The sequence below is a fragment of the Leucopleurus acutus genome, assembly GCF_964270905.1.
Source record: "Leucopleurus acutus genome assembly, chromosome: 1".
Taxonomy (NCBI): Eukaryota; Metazoa; Chordata; class Mammalia; order Artiodactyla; family Delphinidae; genus Leucopleurus; species Leucopleurus acutus.
The window spans coordinates 11,786,877-11,811,310 of record NC_139142.1 but is presented as its reverse complement, the minus strand read 5'-3'; the positions used below and the strand labels follow the sequence as shown (position 1 = coordinate 11,811,310).

The 24,434-nt window shown below is 36.9% G+C and overlaps 1 protein-coding gene across 1 annotated transcript in view; it reads left to right on the top strand.

Moving 5' to 3' along the window:
• The window catches only part of CPSF2 (cleavage and polyadenylation specific factor 2), a 29,499-nt gene extending 15,494 nt beyond the window's left edge, over positions 1–14,005 (top strand). Inside the window, exons 10-16 of the mRNA XM_082841821.1 lie at positions 4,909–5,009; positions 5,341–5,541; positions 7,397–7,549; positions 8,274–8,499; positions 9,622–9,921; positions 11,141–11,275; positions 11,675–14,005. Of these exons, the coding sequence (XP_082697947.1) occupies positions 4,909–5,009; positions 5,341–5,541; positions 7,397–7,549; positions 8,274–8,499; positions 9,622–9,921; positions 11,141–11,275; positions 11,675–11,767 (1,209 nt within the window). The 3' untranslated portion in view covers positions 11,768–14,005. The remainder of the gene's footprint in view (positions 1–4,908; positions 5,010–5,340; positions 5,542–7,396; positions 7,550–8,273; positions 8,500–9,621; positions 9,922–11,140; positions 11,276–11,674) is intronic.
• Positions 14,006–24,434: the final 10,429 nt, after the last annotated feature.

The window sequence follows — 24,434 nt, the reverse complement described above, 5'->3', positions numbered from 1 at the left end:
TCTAATGCCCAGATTATTAAAATTTATTTTCAGTTCCTTACTTTTCTCTCACTACCCATATCTAATCCAGGAGCAAGTCCTATTGACTCAACCTCCAGATATATCCTAAATCCGCCTACTTTTCTCCATCTCCACTCCCAATCATCCTAGCCCATGCTAAGTGGTGTTGCCTGGACTGTGCAGTGGTTTTCTAATTGGTTTCACTGTTTTTACTTTTATACTCCCTTAATCCTTTCTTCTCATAGCGGCCAAAGACATATCTTTCCCTTTCACTCTGTCTCTGTCTCTCATTTTATTGTGGTAAAGCCACATAACATTAAATTTACCATCTGAACCATTTTTAAGGGTCCAGCACAGCAGTGTTAACTATATGAACATTGGTGTACAATAGATCTCTAGAACTTTTCATCTTGCAAAAAGTTCTGTACCCATTGAACAACTCCCAAAGGCATCTTTTAAAAATTCATCATTTCATGTCATTCCCTTGCTTAAACCCTCAGGTGGCTTCCTTCTACTCTTTGAATAAAATTCACACTCCTTACCTGGGCTTTCAAGATCCCACTGATCTGATCTCCACCCACTTTTCTGACCATATCTCATTCCATTGTCTTTATGCTCAACACTGCTTCACTGCATCAGGGTCTCCTGCCTCTGATGTTCTTCCCAGCTTTGCACTTGGTCACTCCTTGTCATTCAAGTATCAGTTTAAAGGTCACCTCCTCAGGTAGGGCTTCTCTGACTACCAGCCTACTACTCAGTTAGTTGCCAACCCATCACATTACTTTATTTTTCCTAGCTCCCATTACTATCTGATGTTTTCCTTTGTTTGTTGTCTTCCTTTTCCTACTACCAACTAGAATACAAGTTCCATGAGAAAGGGATCTTGTTTTTTTATATCCCTAGCACCCAGAACAGTGCTTGGTACATTGAAGGTCCTCAATAAATGTGTTGGTTGAATTCATGAATGACCAAATAGGTGAATAGGCAATAAACCAGATTTCTTATCATGTTAGATAAGAGTTTACTGTGTATGGTATTTTTTCATCTACATTTATCATTCTCTAGAGTCAAATCTTACTCATTTAAGAAGAGCAAAAACAGTATATGAATAAGGATTAATGAATTGGAGTAAATTTGATTAGGAAAAAGGAATAACTTGGAGGTAATACAGTGAAGGACTAGGGAGAAAAACATCTTAGGGTTGACTATTCTAGAAATCTGTTTTTGAATATAGTCATTAACTTTAGATACCTTAAATGAAAAATAAGATGGAGAGTAAAATTTATTATAGCAACAGGCATAAACTAAATCCTGAGGTAAATGTTCTGTCAAAGTTTATTTGTGGTTAAGATAGAGATCTATGTAAATTGCTGAGAGTGTGTACTACAGGAAAATAATGACATTTTTCTAAATTGAACTTATTTCCAAGTAAGCAAATGTGGGATGCCAGGTGTAACATGTAAATCACTCTTTCATCCTATATAGTAGAAACACTTGATTTTGGTTTAATTTTTTTTGTTGCTTTTTATTTTAAAATAATTTCAGTGTTAACAGAAAAGTTATAAAAAATAGTATGCCCAGATTTCCCAGTTGTCAACATTTTACTGGATTTGCCTTATGACTTCTTTTTATACATATAGACACAATATTAGATATTTTTTTGAAAGTAAGCTGCAGGTATTCCATCATTACCTCTAAACACAGCAGTGTGTATTACCTAGAAACAAGGACTCTCCTGCAAAACTGTTGCATAATACATCCATTGAAATAAGGAAATAAGCACCGATATGATACTACCATTTCATCCACTGACTCCCCTTGACTTTTGGTGAATGCTCCAACAATGTCCTTTATAATTATCCTTTCCTTTTTTTTTTTTTTTTGTGGTACGCGGGCCTCTCACTGTTGTGGCCCCTCTCGTTGCGGAGCACAGACTCCGGACGCGCAGGCCCAGCGGCCATGGCTCACGGGCCCAGCCGCTCCGCGGTATGTGGCGGATCTTCCCAGACCGGGCCACGAACCCGTGTCCCCTGCGTCGGCAAGCGGACTCTCAAGCACTGCGCCACCAGGGAAGCCCAACCCTTTCCTTTTTTGTTCGGAATCCCATCCAGGATTACACATTGCATTTAGTTGTCATGACTTGACATTTTTGAAGCATATATGTTCTAGATTTCTTTTTCTTTTTACATACAAATATCTATATGATTTTTTTTAAAAAAGAAATGGGGCCAAATTATCCACATATTTTTGAACAGTGAAAGTAGATACAGATTTACTGTATTTAATACTTGGTATTAATAAATTTTCAAATGTTTTTGAATAAGTGAATGAATTCTTTTTAATAATTCTTTAATAATACATTATGTATACGTACTTTATTTAATCCAGTGATTCCCAAAAGTATGGTGTAAGGACCCCTGGGGACTACCTGAGATGCTTTCATGGAGTCCACAGACTGTTTTTCATGATAATATTAAGATGTTATTTGCCTTTTACTGTGTCTACATTTATATTGACGAGTGAAAGCAATGGTGGGTAAAGTGCTGGTGCCTTAGCATAAATCAGGGCAGTGGCACCAAACTGTATTAATCACTGCATTTTTCATTACCACACACTTGTAGTTCAAAAAAGTCAGTTTCACTTAAGAATGTCCTTGATGAAGCAGTAAAAGTTACTAGCTTAATTAAATCCTTTTAGTAAAAAGGTTTTTTAAAATAATCTGAGTGCCAATATGTGAAATATACAAAAGCACTTGTGTTGCATACTGAAATATGATGTTTGTCCTGAAGAAAACCACTTGTGTAATTGTTTGAGTTGTTGAGTTAAACTAGACACTTTTTTTTTCCTGAAACACTGGTTTTACTTGAAGTAATGACATAGTTATTCAGACTTGGCTATTTGGCAAATATTTTCCCAAAAATAAATAATTGTGCTTGTGGATCTAAGGAAAACAATTGACAGCATTTCTTGCCTCAATCTGATAAAATTGAAACTTTCAAGTGAAAATTAGAATTTTGGAAAACTTACGCCCGTCACTGTGAGACTGACATCTTAAAAGACTTTTCTGATGAGATTGGTGGTGATATTTGCAAATGTGATTTTTAAAAATATTGTCAATATTTGTAAGATCTGTGTAACTTAGTGAACTAGTATTTTCCAAATAACTACTGCATGAAGTTGCAAAATAATGTACAAATAAAAGATGCAGTCAAAGTGTAAGATAAATCAGTAAATTTTAGTAACAGAGTATAAAAGTTATCGGTATGGTTACAGATTCCACATTACAACTAACCTTTAAGAAACTACCACTTTCTGAGTTTTAATGTAATATCAAAGAAGAATATTCATGAAAAGGCTATTTAAAAATTTTTTCCAACTATTCATCTGTGTGAGGCTGGATTTTCTTCATATACTTTAACCAAAACAATATATTGCAAGAGATTGAATGCAGAAGCAGATGTGAGAATCCAGCTGTCTTCTATTGAGCTAGATATTAAAGAGACTTGCAGAAATGTAAAATAATGCCATACATCTTACTAATTTTTTTTGCTTTGGAAACTATAATTATCTTTTGTAAAAAATGATGTTAATGTTAACATGTAATGAATGGTTTTATTACTTTTTAATGAACAGATAAATATTTTTTAAATCTCTCAGTTTTAATTTCTGATATGGTAAATATTAATAAATATAACCCACGAAACCCAAAAATTATTTGAGGTTCTCAGAATTTTTTTTTTTGGCTGTGTTGGGTCTTCGTTTCTGTGCGAGGGCTTTCTGTAGTTGCGGCAAGCGGGGGCCACTCTTCATGGGGGTGCACGCCTCTCACTATCGCGGCCTCTCTTGTTGCGGAGCACAGACTCCAGACGCGCAGGCTCGGTAGTTGTGGCTCACGGGCCTAGTTGCTCCGCGGCATGTGGGATCTTCCCAGACCAGGGCTCGGACCCGTGTCCCCTGCATTGGCAGGCAGATTCTCAACCACTGCGCCACCAGGGAAGCCCTCAGTAATTTTTAAGAGTCTAAAAGAGATCAAAAAGTTTGGGAACTACTGATTTAATCATTCCATGTTGATGGATTTTAAAGTTATGTCCAGTTTTTTACTATTACAAACATTGCTGCCATGTACTTTTTTTCTTCATGTTTGTGTGATCATTTCAGTAGGATAAATTCCTAGAAGTAGAAATGCTGTGTTAAACGACAAGCACATTTTTAGTTTTAGATGTTGACAAACTGCCTTCTAACATAGTTGCACTAATTTTCCCAGAGCAGATGAAAGTACCCTTTCCCCATTAGTAATTAGCATTGCCAATTTCATAAATTAAAAGATGGTATTACATTTAAATTTTTTTCAAAAATCATTAGTAAAGTTATATATCTTTTTTTGGCTATTAGTTATTTTTCTTATTTTATAAATTGCTTGTATATCATTTTGTCCTTTTTTTGATCTTTTTCTTAACTGATTTGGAAGAGCTCTTGGGACAGAGTGGCTTCTGATAGTCAAATAGTGCTGCAAATAATTTTCTCAGTTTCTTTAAATTTCATGAGATTTAAAATGTCAGAATATTTTTTTCCCTGTCACCATATTTATTCACGTTTTCTTTTGGGTTTTATGTCATGTGTAGGTCTCACCTACACCAAATTATAAAAATACTTCTCTGTATTTTCTTTGCCTGATTGGTGATTTTTAGCCAGTTTGATTTAAATTAAACCCATCCTGGAAATGTGACAGCTCAGTTTTAGTCCTAATCTAAATAGGATCTGTAATTGCACATAACGGAAACTTAAATAATTTCAGAGGAAAATTTAGTTTAAAGATGATGAATCAATTTAGAGATGTGATGTATCTCACACCCCACTGCCTTAACCCCCTAATATTGATATTTCCTTTCATCTGCTATTTTTCTGTAGTTGAGGAAACGTGTGAAACTTGAAGGGAAAGAACTTGAAGAATACTTGGAAAAAGAGAAACTAAAGAAAGAAGCTGCTAAAAAACTTGAACAGTCAAAAGAGTAAGTTGTTTTCAGACAGATTAGAAGTTTATCTAAGTAATTTGATAACTTATTTCTGGACAGAAACGTTTAATTGAAAATATTTAAATTTTCTTTTGACTTCATTACTCTTATTACATCTTTCCAGTGGTGCTAGAATACTAAATCCTTTCAGTGCTAACGTTAATTTACTAACTGGCTGTTAATGCTCTATGTCACAAAATATCAATCCAGTAATATTAGCATTATCATTGAATTAATAGTGAATGTTAATTCATTAATAATTTTATAAATATTAATTAAAAGTCTTTTGGGGACTTTATGACCTTTATCTTTTCCCAAACTCCCTTAGGGCAGACATAGATTCCAGTGATGAGAGTGACGTTGAGGAAGATATTGACCAGCCATCAGCTCATAAGACTAAGCATGACCTCATGATGAAAGGTGAAGGTAGTCGTAAAGGAAGTTTCTTCAAACAGGCTAAAAAGTCTTATCCTATGTTTCCTGCCCCAGAAGAAAGAATTAAATGGGACGAATATGGAGAAATTATCAAGTATGTGAGCAAAACAAGTTTTTCTTTCTTACAGATTGGAGGTAGTAACTGTATTGTCATTTTAGCTCAAAGAATTTGGTCTTTCTGGTCATCAGGTACTTAGTTTCTGAGTATCTCAGCTTGTAGTTTGAAATATAAAAATAGAAAGGTTGAGAAACATATAGAGAGTTAATAATAAAGGAAAACTGGTAGTTTTATTACTTAGGTATGTGAAATGTTTAAAATGATGATCAGGACTCTTTCATGCCCTCCCCACTTAAAAAGAGGTAAGGGATGTGCATTGGAGAAAAACATATGATAGGAAGAACTTTTGATGGCTAAGGTTATGTTAAGTTTGGGAAATGGGTTATGTCTCAAGTAGTGTTGCACACATGTTTTAGTTACAAGAGGAATAGGAGATAGTGTGAGTGGAACCATAGAAAATCTACCAAATCTATACCCACTATTAGAAAAACAACTGAAATCACACATTCTAATCACAGATTTGAAAACACTACTATCCTGAATAAAGATCAGTAAATGTCAACTGCCTTTTAGCATAATGCACGCTGTCTTTCACAATTTGGTTTCTCCCTACTTTTCTGTTATATTTCTCTATATTTCTCTTACAGCAGTGTGTGTTCTCCACTCTGGTGGTTCCAGCCTTCTCTCAGTTTCCCCCTGCTCAGCTTTTTCATGTCATGCCTTTACCCATGTTCTTCCTTCAGCTTGGTTCTACCTTCCCATCCCAAGCTTTCAGGCTGCTGAATCTGGCCTCACAAACCACTGGAAAACTTTCCTGTCTCTCCCTTGCCACCGCAACACAGTTAGTTCCCTCTCTTTTACTTTCTTTGTAAATATCTTGAGCCTATGGTCTTAGGTCATCCTTGAATTTAATTAGGAAAATTCTACTGTTTACTTGGCCCTCTAAAATAGTAGGGAGAAAAACTAACAATCTAAACCGTATTGGTGAGTTTGCTTACCATTTCACTTAATTAATGGCCAATCTGTTTATCATATGGACAGTGCTCTTTAGCTTCAATTTTCTTATCTGAAAAATGGGGGTAAGAATACAACGAGGTTATGCTTTTGAAGGCACTTAGCATAGAACCTGACTCATAGTAAATGCACTTTAAGTGGTTGCTACTACAGTTGTTATGTGGATTACAGTTGGAGATGTTGGGCTCCTGCAGCAATCTAGATGTTGGGTGACAGAGGCCTGGATTCTCAGGAGTGTGAGGGGATTTGGGGGTAGGGCATGGTAAATATAGAGATTAGAGAGAACATTAAAAAAAGTTTGCTTTTTAATTTTAATGTAGAACTCTGATATTGGAAAATAGTTGTGCTAGTAGTTTGTTGAAATAAAGATGAAGGCTCTTGAGGGAGCTAATGATTTTGTATCTCAGGTTTCTCTGTAATGTGCAAAAATGGAGAGTCATCTGCTTTCGTCGGGCAGGGAAGGAATAATGTGGGTGTCTTAAGGAAACCAAAGGAGATCTGAGATTTATAAGGACTGGAAATTGACAAGAGAAACCACAGAAATTGAGAAAAAGAATTACTGAAACAAATGCAGGGCCAGGTTGCAAGAATCCTTATGATAGCCACTAAGGTCTTCTAATGACGTGTGTAGGTAGGGCCTTTTCACTCACCCACATGGTGTGTTTTAAAGTGTACTCCTTGATGGTCATGAAGAACGTAATACATGCAGTCATCTGATAATTGATATTGTGAAGTTGCACTGACTTTGGATCAAATGTGTATTTGAATCTTGATATATGTGAGGAGTCTAAAAATTATGCCATCTACTAATTAGTTGTATGTATTAAATAATATTGGCTTGCTTGTTACTGCTTCTAATTAGAGACTTTTTATTTAGACCAGAGGATTTCTTAGTGCCAGAACTTCAAGCTACTGAAGAAGAAAAAAGCAAATTAGAGTCTGGCCTGACAAATGGAGATGAACCCATGGATCAGGATTTATCTGATGTTCCTACTAAGTGTATTTCTACAACAGAATCTATAGAAATAAAGTAAGTGCTCTTGTTGCATTTTGAGCATAGATTAGGAGGTAAAATTTCAAGCGCTTGAGTCACATAATTTACATTGTTTCAAAAGTGAGATTTCTGAATATCCTCTAGTAAGTTTGTGCTTTTAAAATGTAATTTTTTTCTTCTTGTGAAGTATGGTGTTTTTTTTCCCTTCATTAATGATATTTGAATGCCAAAATGAATTGGTGGTGAGGAGGGGGTTAAACTTTAAATTGTACATGTATGTGAAAAAACATTCTTTCTGGTCTTTCTAGTAAGTCTAGTAGCAGGTGAGCTTATATAATTCCAAGTTTAATTTTTCTAAACTCTTGTTTAATAAAATAAACTCCTTGACTCAAACATCTCTGCGAGTGCATTAACATCTTAAAAATACCACTGTGTCTTAAAAATAACCAGTGTGCCTTAAAAATTGTGAACCTTTTTTTCTCTGTTTAGTGCAGTTAACACCAGTAAATGATAATTTTGGAATATAATTTTTAAAGTTATCAGAGAGCAAAGTGGCTTTTTGTCTAGTGGTATCATCTAGTATACATTCTTGGGTATGGCTAAGAGCTCAAAAATACATATTAACAATGTAACACGTGTATTCCTCAAATCCTCATTCTACATATTGATACATTTCTTTCCTGATGATAAAAGCCATTAAAAACCTAATTTTAGAATTAACTTACCAGAAAAGTAAGCTTGAATAATCATGTAATTACAGAGCCAGGGTTACTTACATAGACTATGAAGGACGCTCTGATGGGGATTCCATTAAAAAAATCATCAATCAGATGAAACCACGACAGTTGATCATTGTCCATGGACCACCAGAGGCCAGTCAGGATCTTGCAGAGTGCTGCCGTGGGTTTGGTGGGAAAGATATTAAAGTGTACATGCCAAAGCTACATGAAACAGTCGATGCCACTAGTGAAACTCATATCTACCAGGTAAGTATGCTGGCATTTGAGCCACATAGAAATAAGTACTTTTTGTTGCAGATTAGGACAGATAGATTAGGAATACAGTGGTGAGTGAAACAAATGTGGTCCCTTGTCCTAGCAGATTTTATAGTCTGTGGGGCTTGTAACAAGGAAATAGCATTTATCATACTGTTATACCTCTGATAGAGGAAGTACAGGATGCTATGAGTATATAAAGAGGGAGATTCCAACCCAAATTTGGGAGGTTTAGAAACAGTTTCCCAGAGGAAGGGATAACTAGGCTGAATCCCGACGGCTATTTAGATGGGTTGTCAGGGTGGTATATAGAGTGGTAAAGAGAGGAAGAAAAAGTGTTCCAGGCAGAGGGAACAACATTTGTGAAAGTATAGAGGTGAGGGGAATGGGGAGTGTTTAGGAATTCAGAAGTTTTCTAAAAATTCACAGATGTTAAGGTTCTATTCCTAATTGAAAAAAATGGAGACAGGTATAGAAAACAGGAATGGCACAGAGGAAGGCTTGATTAACTCATATCTGGTAGTGGGAGATGGTATCAGGTAAGGCAAGAGTGGTGTCTATATTTGTTTGGAAAAAATGGATTGGAATTCACCAGGCAGCAGCGTCATTCTGGGCAGAACAAGAGGAAGCAGCGTTCCAGGAATATGGAGGTGTGAAACTGCGTGGTATATTGAGGAAACCCTAAGCCATTCAGTACTCCTGAAGTAGCATCAGGTCCTAGGGGATGAGACTGATCAGTGGTTCTCCACCCCGGCTACACATCTGGAGAGCTTTGGGGGAGTCAAGGGGCTCAATGTTCTGGCCTTAGTCTCACCAGTTATATTAGAATCACTGGAGGTGGGACCCTGGCATTAATGTTAAAAAAAAAAAAAAAAAATTCCCGTGTGGTCCCAATGTACAGTCAAGGTTAAGAACCTTAAGAAAGTAGACAGGGGCCCTATGATTTTACAGGCCATTAGGTCATTACCAGTTACAGTGAAGATCAGATGAATGAAAGATTTTCAAATTTTAATACACAGTACTAGAGTTAGAAAATAATAATAGGTCATATTTAATTGTTAAGTTATACTCTTTGGGCATTGTTTCTCTCCCTCCCCTTTGCATCATTTCTAGGTGAGATTAAAAGATTCACTTGTCAGCTCCCTTCAGTTTTGTAAGGCAAAAGATGCTGAATTAGCTTGGATAGATGGTGTCTTAGACATGAGAGTTTCCAAAGTGGACACAGGAGTTATTTTAGAAGAAGGAGAACTAAAGGATGACGGAGAAGACTCAGAAATGCAAGTGGATGCTCCTTCAGATTCTAGCGTTATAGCACAGCAGAAGGCCATGAAAAGTCTGTTTGGAGACGATGATAAAGAAACAGGTGAAGAAAGTGAGATCATTCCTACTTTGGAACCCTTACCACCTCATGAGGTAAAAAGCATGTGCTGCTTCTCTCTCTCCTTTAATTTGTCATCCTTTGAATGTTTTTTTAAATGTTTTTAACCATTTAAAATATGTCATATATAGGCTCATTTTGGAGTTTTAAAAAAATTACTCAAGATATGTCTCAGTGTGCGTGCGTATGTCCTCTATGGCTAGAGAATGATAACGATAGTAAGGAAACCTGTAGCAGATCTTCTTATAAGATACATAATTGTTTCATGATTTGTTTTTCGGTATGGATTTTTAAATATTAAGTTTGATGATTGTGAGGGTCATCTACCTGCTTCCAGTCAGGAGATTTATAATTTTCTAAGAATGTCATACTCTTGTACTCCATTTTTGTGTGTTATTGATTCAACTTAACCACTTTTGGTTTTGATGCAGTTAGAAATGATTTATTTCCTATAGGAATAGTTTTAGTCTAGTATTTTATTTACGTGTTCTCAAGAGATAGCTAGTTAACTGGCAGAGCTTCCAGGTAATTAACTTACAGCAATATTAAAACTATATTATGAGAGTCTGACACGACTGTCAAGTGATGTCTTTGGCCCTTCTATGCAATAAAGAATGGAGAGACGGCCTCTGTCATTGGATTCCCTTCAAGTACAACAAAATTGTGGGGAGGAAATAGGAACTTTCTCCTCTCTGTGCTAAAGCTGGCGCGCGTCAAAGCAACTTCAGAGCGTATGTCCTCTATGGCTAGAGAATATATTCAAAGCAGCGGCATTAGGTTGAACCGCTTGCCTTTCTGATTCTAAAACCCACGCATTCACTGTGAGGGAGGAAGGAAAGTGGAAGTGGGATCAGGGGAGAATTATCCTCTGAACTGTATACAAAGGACTGGGATCTGGAAAATGAATTTTTTTGTTCAGTTCTGCCTACTCGCACTCTAGTTGACCCCCTTAGGCAAGTGGGGGAGTGAAGAGCATAACATTATCAGACGGCGTTCTGTTATTGTGAGGCACGACTAATAAAATTGATTGTGAAACATTCAGAAAATGTGAAGGGCTTTGTAATGTAAAATAATGAGGTAAAATTCAGACTAACAACTTGGAATGTGATTTATAGTCTTGAAATGATCTGTCAAAGGAATTCAGGGGATAACAGGAAATATCTTAGAGATCACGTGTTATTTCACTTTATTCAGTACAACTGTGTGTCTGGTGTTTTATTTGAAGTTCTTCTTTCCCCTTTAACCTTATCTAAGGTTCCTGGACATCAGTCAGTTTTTATGAATGAACCAAGACTGTCGGACTTCAAACAAGTTCTTCTAAGGGAGGGGATCCAAGCTGAGTTCGTAGGAGGTGTACTCGTTTGCAACAATCAAGTAGCAGTCCGTAGAGTAAGTGTGTTTTTAAGAAGGGCTGAATTGAACAGATGCTCCTGATGTTTAGTTATTTTGAATTCTGTAATTCTTGATTGAATTAATTTTACAAACTGGAGATCAGTAATTTATAGTAAAGACATCACATTTATAGTGGTGACCTTGATGGCTTTTAAAAGTGACTCTCAAAGATGTGATATATAGTTTTATTGTAAATTTTTATTATTTGACTCCTGTGACATTTATGTGTCTATGTAAAATTCATGACTTGAATATTACATCCATATTCTGTGAATCACAGCAGTCCATTTCCTAATCAGTCATAGAGCAATCTAGTTAATATATTTTGGTTATTATGTCTGCATATTAATGGATAGAAAGTCTGCTAAATAACTTATTTTTTTACTTGGTTTCTAGACGGAAACTGGACGCATTGGATTAGAAGGCTGCCTTTGTCAAGATTTTTATAGGATAAGAGACCTTTTATATGAACAGTATGCCATTGTGTAAAGGACATGATGTCAAGAAGTATCTGTTTGACCTTTCTAAGAAAAAAGGATTCTTACTCTAAGCTTTTGCATTTTCGTTTTGTAACATACAAAAAGAATCTGCCAGAAAAACTTAACATGCATTAGATTTTTTAAAATGTAAATAGAAACCATATTGCTAATGCTGAAATGAGCATGCTACCTTTTGGCTTTCAGAGTGAGAGATCCTTACAAGTGTGCAGGCCCTGGAGTTGAAGGTGATTGGCTTCTTTTAGAGACCCCTTATTCTAGAAGGGCTTATTACTTGAATAAAACAATGCAACTTAGCAAACCAGTTCATGGCCTTAGAGAAACATGTTTGCATGAATTCTTGCAAACTGTTTCTTACATTTTCTGGAATGAAAAATGAGAATTTATCTTAAAAAGATGCACTATAAGAAAACCCTGATGAAACAGTTTTTTGAGCCTATATATTTAAAAAACAAAAAAAACAGAGTGTGTGCTGTAATTCTTTTGAATTCCTGTATGCAGTTTTCTTCACAGGGAGCTTATCTACTCCATGCCTACGTTTCCCAGTGATTCACTCTACTGTGAGATGGTACACATTTGGTTCAGAAACCAGTTTTTATTTCTCCCATTTCCTTTTTTATCAAGATTTTGTTGTTGTTGTTGTTCAGCTTGAATTATAACACCATCATTTGAATATACATAATTCAGAAAAACTCCTTGACGTGTTCTAGTGTTAAAGGTCCTGCATACATTTTAAACACATCTTAACTATCAGCTAGGTTACTGTACTGGAGACTGTTTTGTGCTTTGCTTTTAGGGAAACAAATGTTGAACCTCATATTTTTATAAGGTAGCAGTATAATTAAAGGGTGTAAAGGTCTTCATCTCTTAGGCTTGCTTTCTCCTAAGGTTGCCCAAGCAGTGGTTGGAGTTTATATACATTACTACAGAAATAATACTGAAGTTGAGTAAGGCCATCCATTCTATGTTCATTTCTTTCTTGGGGCTAGCATCCCTGATACAGTATAAACCACTTGTGTTTAAGAGTAAAAACAGTATATGCAGTTCTCATTGAACTTAAAAATGAAAGTCATGTCACCCTATTGTAATCTGTGGGTGCTTTTTTAGAATGTAGCTTAATCACGACAGACCTTGATGTTTATTTCTTATTTAAACCCTACTCTTTACACTTAAGCATTTTTAGAAGGGTCAGATTTCTTGTTTAACTTATATGGAACTATGTATAATACAACCCAGTGATATCAGACAAGAATTAATATTTCACTCTATTTCAAATGCTTAGAAAGCTTTTATTGTGAGTTAAATTGCTAATGCAAAGTTTACAGCCTTCTGGTACTGAAAACCAGACACACAAAACAAGTTACAGACGATGAAGATAAAGAGTATGTTTTCTTTGCAGAGCTTTGAAAAAAAAATCACTTAAACTCTTACTACTGAATAGAGTAAGCCTAGAATCCTATTTATATTCCAGGGGAAAGAAAGTCTGCATTTGTTTCATGGCTTAAAGCATCTGGTTATACATATTACATTGCAATAGTGATATTGAAAAATTGTCTCTTGCCTAGCGTTTTTATTGTCCTATGCACAGGAATTAAATTTTAAAGTACTGCTTGAAGATGGCTGTGCTAACTAATGTCAATGCAGGAGCAATATTTTTACCTGTTTCTAGATGACAGTATTACTAAAATTTCTAAAATGAATGCATTTGTTTAGTCTCAGTTACTTAAGAAAAATATAAATTTAAAAAGGACTCTGAGGTAAATCATGAACTCAGAGGCACTTTCAGGTCGTCATTGTGCAGAGGCAAAGTAAATACAATGGACCATCAGCTGATAGCTATAATTTGGTTAAAAAGAAATTTTGTTGTAATATTTGTGGCAGTGGGATTATAAATGTCAAGTATCATTGCAAACTTTCTATATTTTCATGAACCAGTAGGTGGCCTGAAACAGAAGTGAGAAAATCAGTTTTCTAAGGAGGGCCTTTGCCTTTTTAAAAAAATTTGAGATACGATTCCCATACTTTTAAAGTTCACTCTTTTAAAGTTACATTTATTATTATTTTTTAGTATATTTACAGAGTTGTGCAACCATTACCACCATCTAATTCCAGAATACTTCATCGCCCCGAAAAGAAACTCCGTACCCGTTAGCAGTCACTCCCCATTCTCGCTTCTCCTCAGCCCCAGGCAAGCATTAATCTATCTTCTGTCTCTATGAATTTACCTATTCTGGACAGTTCATAAAAATGGAATCATACAGTATGTGGCCTTTTGTGTCTGACTTCTTTCACTTAGCATAACTTTTAAGATTCATCGATGCTGTAGCATGTATCAGTATTCTTTTTATGGCTGAATAATATTCCATATGGATATACTGCATTTTGTTTATCCACTCATCAGTTGAGAGACATTTGGTTTGTTTCCACTTTTTGGCTATTATGAATAATGCTGTTATGAACATTTGTGTACAGGTTTTTTGTATGGGCATATGTTTTCGATTTGGGGAGGCATATACGTTAAGAGTAGAATTGCTGGGTCATATGGTAACTCTGTGTAACCGTTTGGGAAATTGCCAGACTGTTTTCCAAAGTGACTGCACCATTTTACATTCCTATGTCCTCGGCAACACTGGTTACTCACCATCTTTTTTATTTTAGCCGTTTTAGTGTGTGTGAAGAGGTATCTCATTGTGGTTTCGATTTGCATTTCTCTAATGACTGATGATTTTGAGCTTCTTTTCTGTACTCATTGGCTGTTTGTATATCTTCTTCGGACAAATGTCTGTTCAGATCCTTTGCCTATTTTTAAATTGGGTCATTTATCTTTTTATTGTTGAGTTAAAGAGTTTTTTATACACTCTGGATACTAAATCCTTATCATATTTATGATTTGCAAATGTTTTTTCCCATTCTGTTTGTTTTTTCACTACCTTGATAGTATCCTTTGAAACACAAAAGTTTTTAATTTTGATGAAGTCTTAATTTATCTGTTTCATTCTCTGGTCCCTTGTGCTATTGGTGTCATATCTTAGAAACCCATTGCTTTTTTTTCCCGGAGAGCTTTATGGTTTAATATAGTTCTTACATTTAAGTCTTTGATCCATTTTGAGTTAACTTTTATGTATGATGTGAGGTAGGGGTCTGATTTCATTCTTTTGCATTTAGATATCCAGTAGCCCAGCATCATTTGTTGAAAAGACTATTTCCTCATCAAATTTTCTTGCCACCTTTGTTGAAAATCAGTTGCCCATGAGTATATGGCTTTCTTCTTGGATTCTCAATTCTATCTCACTGATGTATACATCTATCCTTATGCCAGTATTGTTTTTAATACTGTAACTATGTATTAAATTTTGAAATTGGCAAGTGTACATCCTCCACCTTTTTTCTCTTTCAAGATTGTTTAGGCTGTTCTGGTTCCCTAACATTTTCATATGAATTTTAGAATCAGTTTATCAATTTCTGTAAAAAGGCCACTCACTTTTAATAGGAAAAAAAAAGTACTTGAAATTTAGAGCTTAAAATCTTAGAATGTTATGGCTGAGAGGGACTATAGAATTCATCTAGTTCAACACGCTTATTTTAGTATTGAATGAATGGGCCTATGGGAGGTAAGGGGTTTGCTTGAGTCAGATAGCTGGTCAGAGACAGAGTTGGAATTGGAACCTAGCCTTCATAGAGTCTGTTCATTTTATATTAAATGAATGAATCTAGAATCCTTATAGAATCCATTGATTCAATACTAAAATAAGTATGTTGAACTACATGAGTTCTGCAGTTCCTCTCAGGCATAACATTCTGAGATTTTAAGCTGTAAATTTCAACTACTTTTTTCCTTGCACTGCTGTGCTGCTTCGCTTCCTTAGTTATATTCACTTTGCTTAGGGGGAATATGTTCAGTTTATCTGCTCTAAGAACAGCATCTGGCAGCTGTTACTTAGGACAATAGCCTGCTGAGAGAGAGACTGCTTCCATTCTGTGTGATGGCCAGTGAAGGTGGGGAGGGCAGGGAGAGAAAGGGTAAATGTCACCTTCTGTACTTTTCTTTGGTTTTAAGGTTCTAGAGTTTTATCACACGGTTATTGTCCTTTAAGTATTGATGAACTCATTACCACTTAAGTCAAAGGGTGTAAATAGTGGTTAGTAATTCAGTGATTGAGAGGTTGATTGTTTGCTTGTTTGTTTGCGTGGTGGTTGTTCTCTGCCACCCCTAACCCCTTCTTTATTCAGCCATTTGATAACTACAGAGTGGATGGCTAAGTGACGATGCAGTGCGAACTAGAGAAGGAATCTTCAGATCTGCCTACCTGGGCAGGGATCAAGGAAAGGTTTTTTTTCCTTCTTCTTTTGCTTTTCTTTCACTCTAACCACGTGAATTGTGTTTGTGAGAAAATACCCCAAATTGTCACAGTAAAAACCCAGGACTTTGCTGGAAATGAGGGTATCTTGGCTTCTCTCTCCTGTTGGTCCCCCCTCCTCCCCGCCCCATTCCCACACAGCTCTATTTTTTTGGTGCTTTTTCCTTCACTACTCAAGCCCATTTCATTTTAGTTCTTGAAGTCAAAATGTGATTTCGAGGAGCAAAATAGGAGTTTGGAGAGTTTTAAATCTCTCCTCATTGTAGTTGAAGAGAACCAAAAGTGTATGTGCTTCTTTTGTGACATTGTTAATGGAATTCTATGGATCCTACTCAAACATTTGATACTGAGTGATAGTTTCAAGCAGAGAATACACAAAGGATTCATAAGGACGTACTACATCGCTTTCTGAGGTTATTTTAATGTTCAATATCCAATTTATTGTGTGCATTTCCTTTTTCTTCTTGACACAATTTTTTTTTTTTTTTTAAAGGCACCTCTAATTGTACATTCAAAACTAGTGAAGTCCTTCAAACAAATCTCTATGGGAAGCTGTTTTTATTCTAAGGGTGCTGCCTGCTGTCCTTGTTTTAAATATTTTTGGAGCTCTCATTTCTCTTCAGATTCATTTACCGAGCTTATGAGAAATGTAATTTATCTTAGAAACACATGTGGTCTTGGCCCAGCCATTACCATTTGACTCTAAATGACCACCCCCCAATATTTAAAAACTCTTCTTTTATGGACAGACATTTGGTATCATAGGAGATTTTTTATATTAAAAAGTTACCTATTAAATACCAAACTATAATAAAAATAAAAGCAGTGGAATATACCAGAAATCATAAAGATGCTGTCATTCCCAACATCATCAGTAGGTCATTGTTCAGGTTAAATTTCCTACTCAAGTATCAAAGGATGTATGTCTCTAATGAGATTATGGAAATCCTCTATCAGTTATAAGAAAAACAAATTACCTAAACGTATAGGATTCAGATTCTAAAGGTTTTTCAATATCTCCCATATGTAATTTTTTTCAAGGAGACAGACTATTGTAGGAAGAAAGAAGTTGTGTTTAATGAGAAAGATTCAGAACATTGTGCATTTTTAACTATTAAGCAGAATCTTATAGCTACATTATTGCCCATTTAAAAAAACTTCTTTCACATTTATTTCAAATATCCTTTTGAATAGTTTTACCTGAGATAAGGAAACCATTAAGCAGAGATTTTTCTAGTATAAAAACCAGTGTAATAAATTCATAATAGCTAAAAGACCACTTGTGTGTGTCTTATTTTCTAACTTATTATTTTGAAATAATTTTAAACTGACAGAAAAGTTACAAGGATAGTTTAAAAGATCCTATATATCATTCCCTAGGTTCCCCTGTTGTTAACATTTTGCCGTATTTATTTATCATTCTATCTATATATACATATTTTTTGAATGGTTTGATACTAAGTAGCAGTTATGACGTCCCATTAGCCATAAGCACTACAGTGTGTATTTTTTAAAAACAAGGACTCTCCTGCATAACTACACTACTTCCATCAAAGTCAGGAAACCAATGTTGTTGAAATTCTACCATTTAATCCACAAACCCCGTTCACATGTTACCAGTTAGTCCAAAATGTCCCTAAAATAACCCTTTCCTTTTTGGTCTAGGATCCAGTCCAGGATGATGCATGTGTTTAGTTATGTTTTCCCTTCAGTCTTCCTCAATCTGGAAGACTTCCTCAGTTTTTCCTTTTTTAAAATTTATTTTTTTATGACCTTGACATTTTGAAGAGTGCTGATCAGTTACTTTGTAAATGGCCCTTCCTTTGAGTTTGTCTGATGTTTCCTCATGATTAGATTCAGGTTATGGGTTTTTGACAGGAATACTAGAGAAGTAAATGATGCTTTGTTCTTCTCTGCATTATATCAGGAAGTACATAGTGTCAATTTTCCCCATTACTGGTGATGTTAATTTTTCATGGTTATGTTTCCAAGGTTTCTCCACTGTCAAGTTAATAAATATTTTGTGGGGAGCTACTTTGAGACTATGTCAATATCCTGTTCTTTATAAATATTTATCCTCTAGTTTTAGAATCTATTGATGATTCTTATCTGAAGAAATCAGATAAGATTGCCAAAAGGTGATTTTCGTATTACACTGTGGCTTCTACATTTACTTGACATTCTAGTGTAAGCACATTCTCTTCTCCCCCATTTGTTTGTTCATTATTTATATCGGTGTGGAACATGGATTCTGTTTTATAATCTACAAACTGTCGTGATTCATGTTGATGCTACACTTTTCCTAGATTTGGCTAAGTGGGAGCACTTTTAAGCTGGCTTCTGTGCTCTTTTGACATGGTCTCAGGTTCTTTTTTGTTTGTTTTAGTTGTGGTAAAAAACATAACATTAAGTTTACCATCTTAACCTTTCTTAAGTGTACAAGTTCAGTAGTGTTACGTATATTCACGTTGTTGTGCAACAGATCTAGAACTTTTTTATTTTGCAACACTGAAACTCTATACCTGCTGAGCACTAATGTTCTCGCTTGCCTTCCCCCAGCCCTTGGTAATCACCTTCCTACTTTCTGTTTCTGTGGTTCTGATTGCTTTAGATACCTAATGAGTGGAACAGTACAGTAGGTGTCCTTTTGTGAGTGGCTTATTTGACTCAGCATACTGTCCTCAAGGTTCATCCGTGTTGTAGCATGTGACAGGATTTCCTTCCTTTTAAAGGCCGCATAATATTCCACCGTCTGGTTGTACCACATGTTCTTTATCCATTCATTTGTTGATGGACATTTGGGTTGTTTCCACCACTTGGTTCTTGTGAATCATGCTGCAGTGAACATGGGTGTGCAAATATCTCCTTGAGATCCTGCTTTCACATCTTTTGGATACATATCCGATGAGGCTGCTGGGTCATATGGTAATTCCATTTTTAATTTTGCAAGGATTTCCATACTGATTTCCATAATGGCTGCACGTCCCCATGGTTCTATGAGCACTTCCTAACTTTCAGTCACCACAAGATATTCCATCTTGCATTTTCACTACCCCAGTCCTGGGATCAGCCATTTCTCCAGAGTCCTGGTTCACTTTAGTGGAGAATGTCACTTAGAACCAAGATTTGGGTGCTCACTTGTGCTCATTGCCACGGTGCTATCATTGCTACCAGGTCCTCAGTATACAATTAGGAAATATCTACATCTATGCTTGTTTCCTCATCATCCCTCCCTCTATGTTAAAAACCACAAGTTCACACTGATCTCCAGTTCCACCTCTACTCCACAAGGTTTATTCTAGCCTTCCCTCTCTTCATATTTGTACCTCCTTTACCCTATACTAAAAACAGGGGCTCCCATAATCTTCAATATAGTCACTTATTTGTTCACTCCCCTGTAATTAATCAGTTTTTGACCATGGGGCTGGCTGATTTGCTTGAAGCCCCCTGCACACAGCTGCCACAAGAACAGAGTTTCCTTCTATTCCTCGCTCCGTGGCAGCACCTGCCAATTGAACCCCATAGCAGGTATTTTAAAGAAGGCACCTTTGGCCTCGACAGATGTTCTGTTCCAATTTACATGATGGTCCAGCAATGGTGAAATAAGCACAGATTCCGAGGGTTTCTACTTTGAATGGGACTCTATAGTCTTTGGGTATTTGTCTTGGTTATTTTGCTACAATATTTTCCTCATTATTTCCTACTCTAGAGTTAAGCCAAAGTAATGATCACTGTGGAGTGGGGTTAGTGGAGGAGAGGATGAAAAGGAAGGAGGTGGAAACCCCATCTCAGGGGAGTAGCGGGTCTGGCAAGAGGATACCACATATGGCGATCACAATCCAAAATGCTGTCTAAGCAAAACACATTAGCAGTTAAAGCTCTTAAGATCTGTGTTAATATTATTTTAGAACTGTCCTTGCAAAAAAAACTTTGCCTGTCATTTCATCATTTGGATCATCCACGCCCTTAACTCTTAAGCTTTAGGAGTGTCATGACCAAGTTCACTATACTGAGTAGTGCTGAGGTGTTCTTTTATTAAACAGTCAGTTATTCTTCAATCTTAACAATTTGGAGTGGGAGGAATAATATGCCCCTGGACAAACGATTCCTCAGTAAGCTTAAGATGTAGTCCAGTTATGTAACAAATGTGGAACCTGTGTAATAATTACTAGAACTTAATCCTACCAATGGGAAAATGGAGTCTATGGCCATAATTATTTCCATTTTAGAGATGTGGTTCATCTAATGGGAATAATTGCACAAGTGCTTTTTTACTAAAAAATAACTGAGCCCCTGTCGTAGTAGCTGACACTAAGTATTTTCTATGTACCAAATACTGTGCCAAGTACTTTAAATGCATTGTCTCATTTAACCATAATGATCATGGTCAGGATGGACACTGTCATTACCCCATTTTACAGATGTGCAAACTTAAGTTTATGGTCTGTTATTAGTCTCCCAATTCTGACACATAATAGGCATTACAGATATATCATTTGAGTTCTTTAGTGTTTTTTTGTTTTGCGGTACGCGGGCCTCTCACTGTTGTGGCCTCTCCCGTTGCGGAGCACAGGCTCCGGACGCGCAGGCTCAGCGGCCATGGCTCACGGGCCCAGCCGCTCCGTGGCATGTGGGATCCTCCCAGACCGGGGAACGAACCCATGTCCCCTGCATCGGCAGGCGGACTCCCAACCACTGCGCCGCCAGGGAAGCCCCAGAGTTCTTTAGTTTTGAGTACCACTTTGTGTGGATTGGGCCAGTTACTTTAAATCTTAGCGCTTCAAATACATGGGGATGGTAATGGTACCATTGCCTAGGGTTGCATGAGGATTAAATAATATGAACCATGCAAAGCATGTGGCGTGTCTGGCACATGGTAAGCACCTCAATACATGTTAATAATTATTTAGTGCCACTTTCACATCCATCACCTCATTCAATCTTTATTACAACCCTAAAGGCCACCTATCACCTCATTTTTACAGAAAAAGAAACTGGCTCTGGGGTGTCTAAGTGGCTTATTTAAAGTCACATAGCTGATCAGTAGTGAATCGGGTGCTTTTACCACTTGATCTACAAAAAGTGCTCTAATACTTATCCATTTAGCTTCTAGAGAAGGATCCTTCAAAGTAACTTCTAATGTATTACTCACAGGTTACTCTAAATAACAGTGGAATTTATACTACATGACCTAATGTAGATCAAAGACGTTTTTATCTTTAGACATTTTCTAAGACAATTTAAATGCAGCAGACTTTCTGATTTGGTCAAGGTGATAATGCATTAATCTAAAGATACTGAATCTTTTCTTATCTTTACTGGTGATGTTATTCCCCATAGAATTACAGAAAACAGACTTCCCTTGGTCAAAATGAGAAAACCCACAAGCTGCATGAGAATCTTGGGATATATTTATCCAGGAATGCTTATATATTGATTCCAAAAAGCCACTTAACACTTTACTTTAAAATCTTTATGGATAAGTGGGAGAGATGGGGGTTGGGTGAGATTTAGTCAAGTGGGTTTCTAACCCTTCTGTAGCCATTTCTAAAAGCTGCTCATTGATGGACATGTGCTAGTCTGAATTAGCAGGCTCTGTCCTCATCTTACATGCCATTTTTATAAATTTTCTGGTTCAGGATATTGGTGGTAGGTTAAGACAATTTGCAAATGACCTGCCACTAGAAGAAATAGCTCTTGTATGATAAGATAACATTGGTACCTAAAGGGATCCTGACAAGTTTGGACAATGAGTGAAATCTGAGAAAATGAAATTTCACCTGTCTTTCTAAACCAATGGCACAAATATATAATGGAGAGAAAACCCTAGCCTAGGATTCTAAGTTTATAAAGAAGCTTTTCAGGGATTTCCCTGGCAGTCCAGTTGTTAAGACTCTGAGCTCCCAATGCAGGAGGCACGGGTTCGATCCCTGGTTGGGGAACTAAAATCCTGCATGCTGCACAGCGCGGCCAAAAAAAAAAAAAAATGGCATTTCAGTGGACTATAAGCTGAGTATAAAGATAACTGTCAAAAAAGGTAATGACTTAGGGCCGTATTACTAATAGACACATGGACTTTGTAATTACTAAGACAGTGTTTAAAATAAAGATGGTGATGGACCTACTACTTCATTCTACTGGTAAGACTCCACTTACTTCAGAATACATTTTTCTCCCTCCCCCCCTTTTTTTTTTACTTTCCCTTCTACTATTTAATAAATGCACATGATAGGAAATTTGGAGGGTTCAGAAAAGCATAAACAGGAAAAAGCCCTATACTAAATGTAGTACTTTTATCATTTTGGCCTATTTCCATGTCTTTCAATAAAATGTTTATGTAATACGTATACAATTTTGCCCTTGTCTTTAGAGAAGAATTTCCCAGGTTTATAAACATCTTTTTTTTTCCCTTTTTTTTTTTTTTTTTTTTTTTTTTTTGCGGTACGCGGGCCTCTCACTGTTGTGGCCTCTCCCATTGCGGAGCAGAGGCTCCGGATGTACAGGCTCACAGGCTGGGCCCATGGCTCACGGGCCCAGCCGCTCCACGGCATGTGGGATCCTCTGGGACCGGGGCACGAACCTGTGTCCCCTGCATCAGCAGGTGGACCCTCAACCACTGCGCCACCGGGGAAGTCTGTATAAACATCTTTTAATGGCTGCAAATATTCCATCATATGGCTGTATCATTATTTACTTAGCTCTTCCCAGTTTTTGGATGGTTTCCAATTTTTCTCTATAATCTGAAATGTATACAGATTTATTCATAAAGTCATGCATCATGGTGATGATATTAATACTAGCTCATAATTGCAAACAGCCTAAGTACCACTCTTTACGGACATTAATATCTGAATTAGGTCCAGAGGAGAGAAACCAGCTTGTTGAATGGCCTGGAAACCACTGCAAATAGAAACTGAGACTATGGGTTGGAGTATGCAATAGGGCTCATTTTTTGGAAAAGAGGGTACCTTACAAAGAAATGAGCTAAGGATCTTACTAAAAGCATCCAAGTCAACTGACTATCAGGTAAGTTGCTGTGTTCTTCAGTTTCCCAGTAGTGACCTGGCTTTATGTACTCAATGTGCAGTCAACGCCTTTTCTTTGGAGAAGAAAAGTAACGTCTTCAACATTGAACAACTAAATGAGAGCATCAGTGGTATACCCACCACCAACCCCCAAACATAACTGTTCCAAGAATTTGCTTCCAGTGCCAGCATCTGCTATGTGAATTATCTATCTTTCCTTCTCTTGCTGCCTTTCCCCCTCCCAAGGTTTCTCTCTCAAAACTTATGACATTACATTTGACCCTGACCGTCCTGGGGGAACCAGGAAAATTTTTTTTTAAGATTTGTTAGAACTGTCACTCTCTACATTATTGCTAGTAATTATTAAAAATATGTTTCACGGGCTTCCCTGGTGGCACAGTGGTTAAGAATCCGCCTGTCAGTGCATGGGAGACAGGTTCGAGCCCTGGTCCGGGAAGACCCACATGCCACGGAGCAGCTAAGCCCGTGGCCACAACTACTGAGCCTGCGCTCTAGAGCCCACGAGCCACAACCACTGAGCCTGGGTGCCACAACTACTGAAGCCCGTGTGCCTAGAGCCCGTGCTCCACAACAAAAGAAACCACCGCAATGAGAAGCCCGCACCACAACCAAGAGGAGCCCCTGCTTGCCGCAACTAGAGAAAGCCTGAGCACAGCAACAAAGACCCAATGCAGCCAAAAATAAAATAAATTAACAAAACCATGTTTCACAGTGGGAAAAGGCAGAGCACACGAGCAACTGTACCAAACTTACCCACAAACATCAGCCTCCTGCAGCCACTCCTAGAAGCGGCAGTGCTTTAGTCTTGGGTGAATTCTTCATTCCATGACTTTGGTTTCCTGAAAAATCAGGTCAGTATAAGCATATTTTTCTTCCAATTGCTCAGAAAGGATTAATATCTTTTGGCAATCCTATGGAAATTGATGAAGGACAACAGAAATATAAGCTGTTAACAATAGTATGCTATACACTAGTACACCAGGGAGAGAAAGGATCTGTGTTTCCATCGATCCAGAATGAAGAGGACTATTATTGAACACTTACTATGTGTCACACACTTGCTCTGCATTACTTTTATTTAACCCTCGCAGCAGCCAGATTTAACAAGTTACCCCCCTGTACAGATGAGGAAGTGAAGACTCAACGCTAAGAATTTCCCAGATGTCAATCACTAGTAAATAACAACCATAGCCAGGATATGAATCCAGATTTTCTGAGTATTCCAAAGTCTACACTCCTATGATAGATTAAAGAC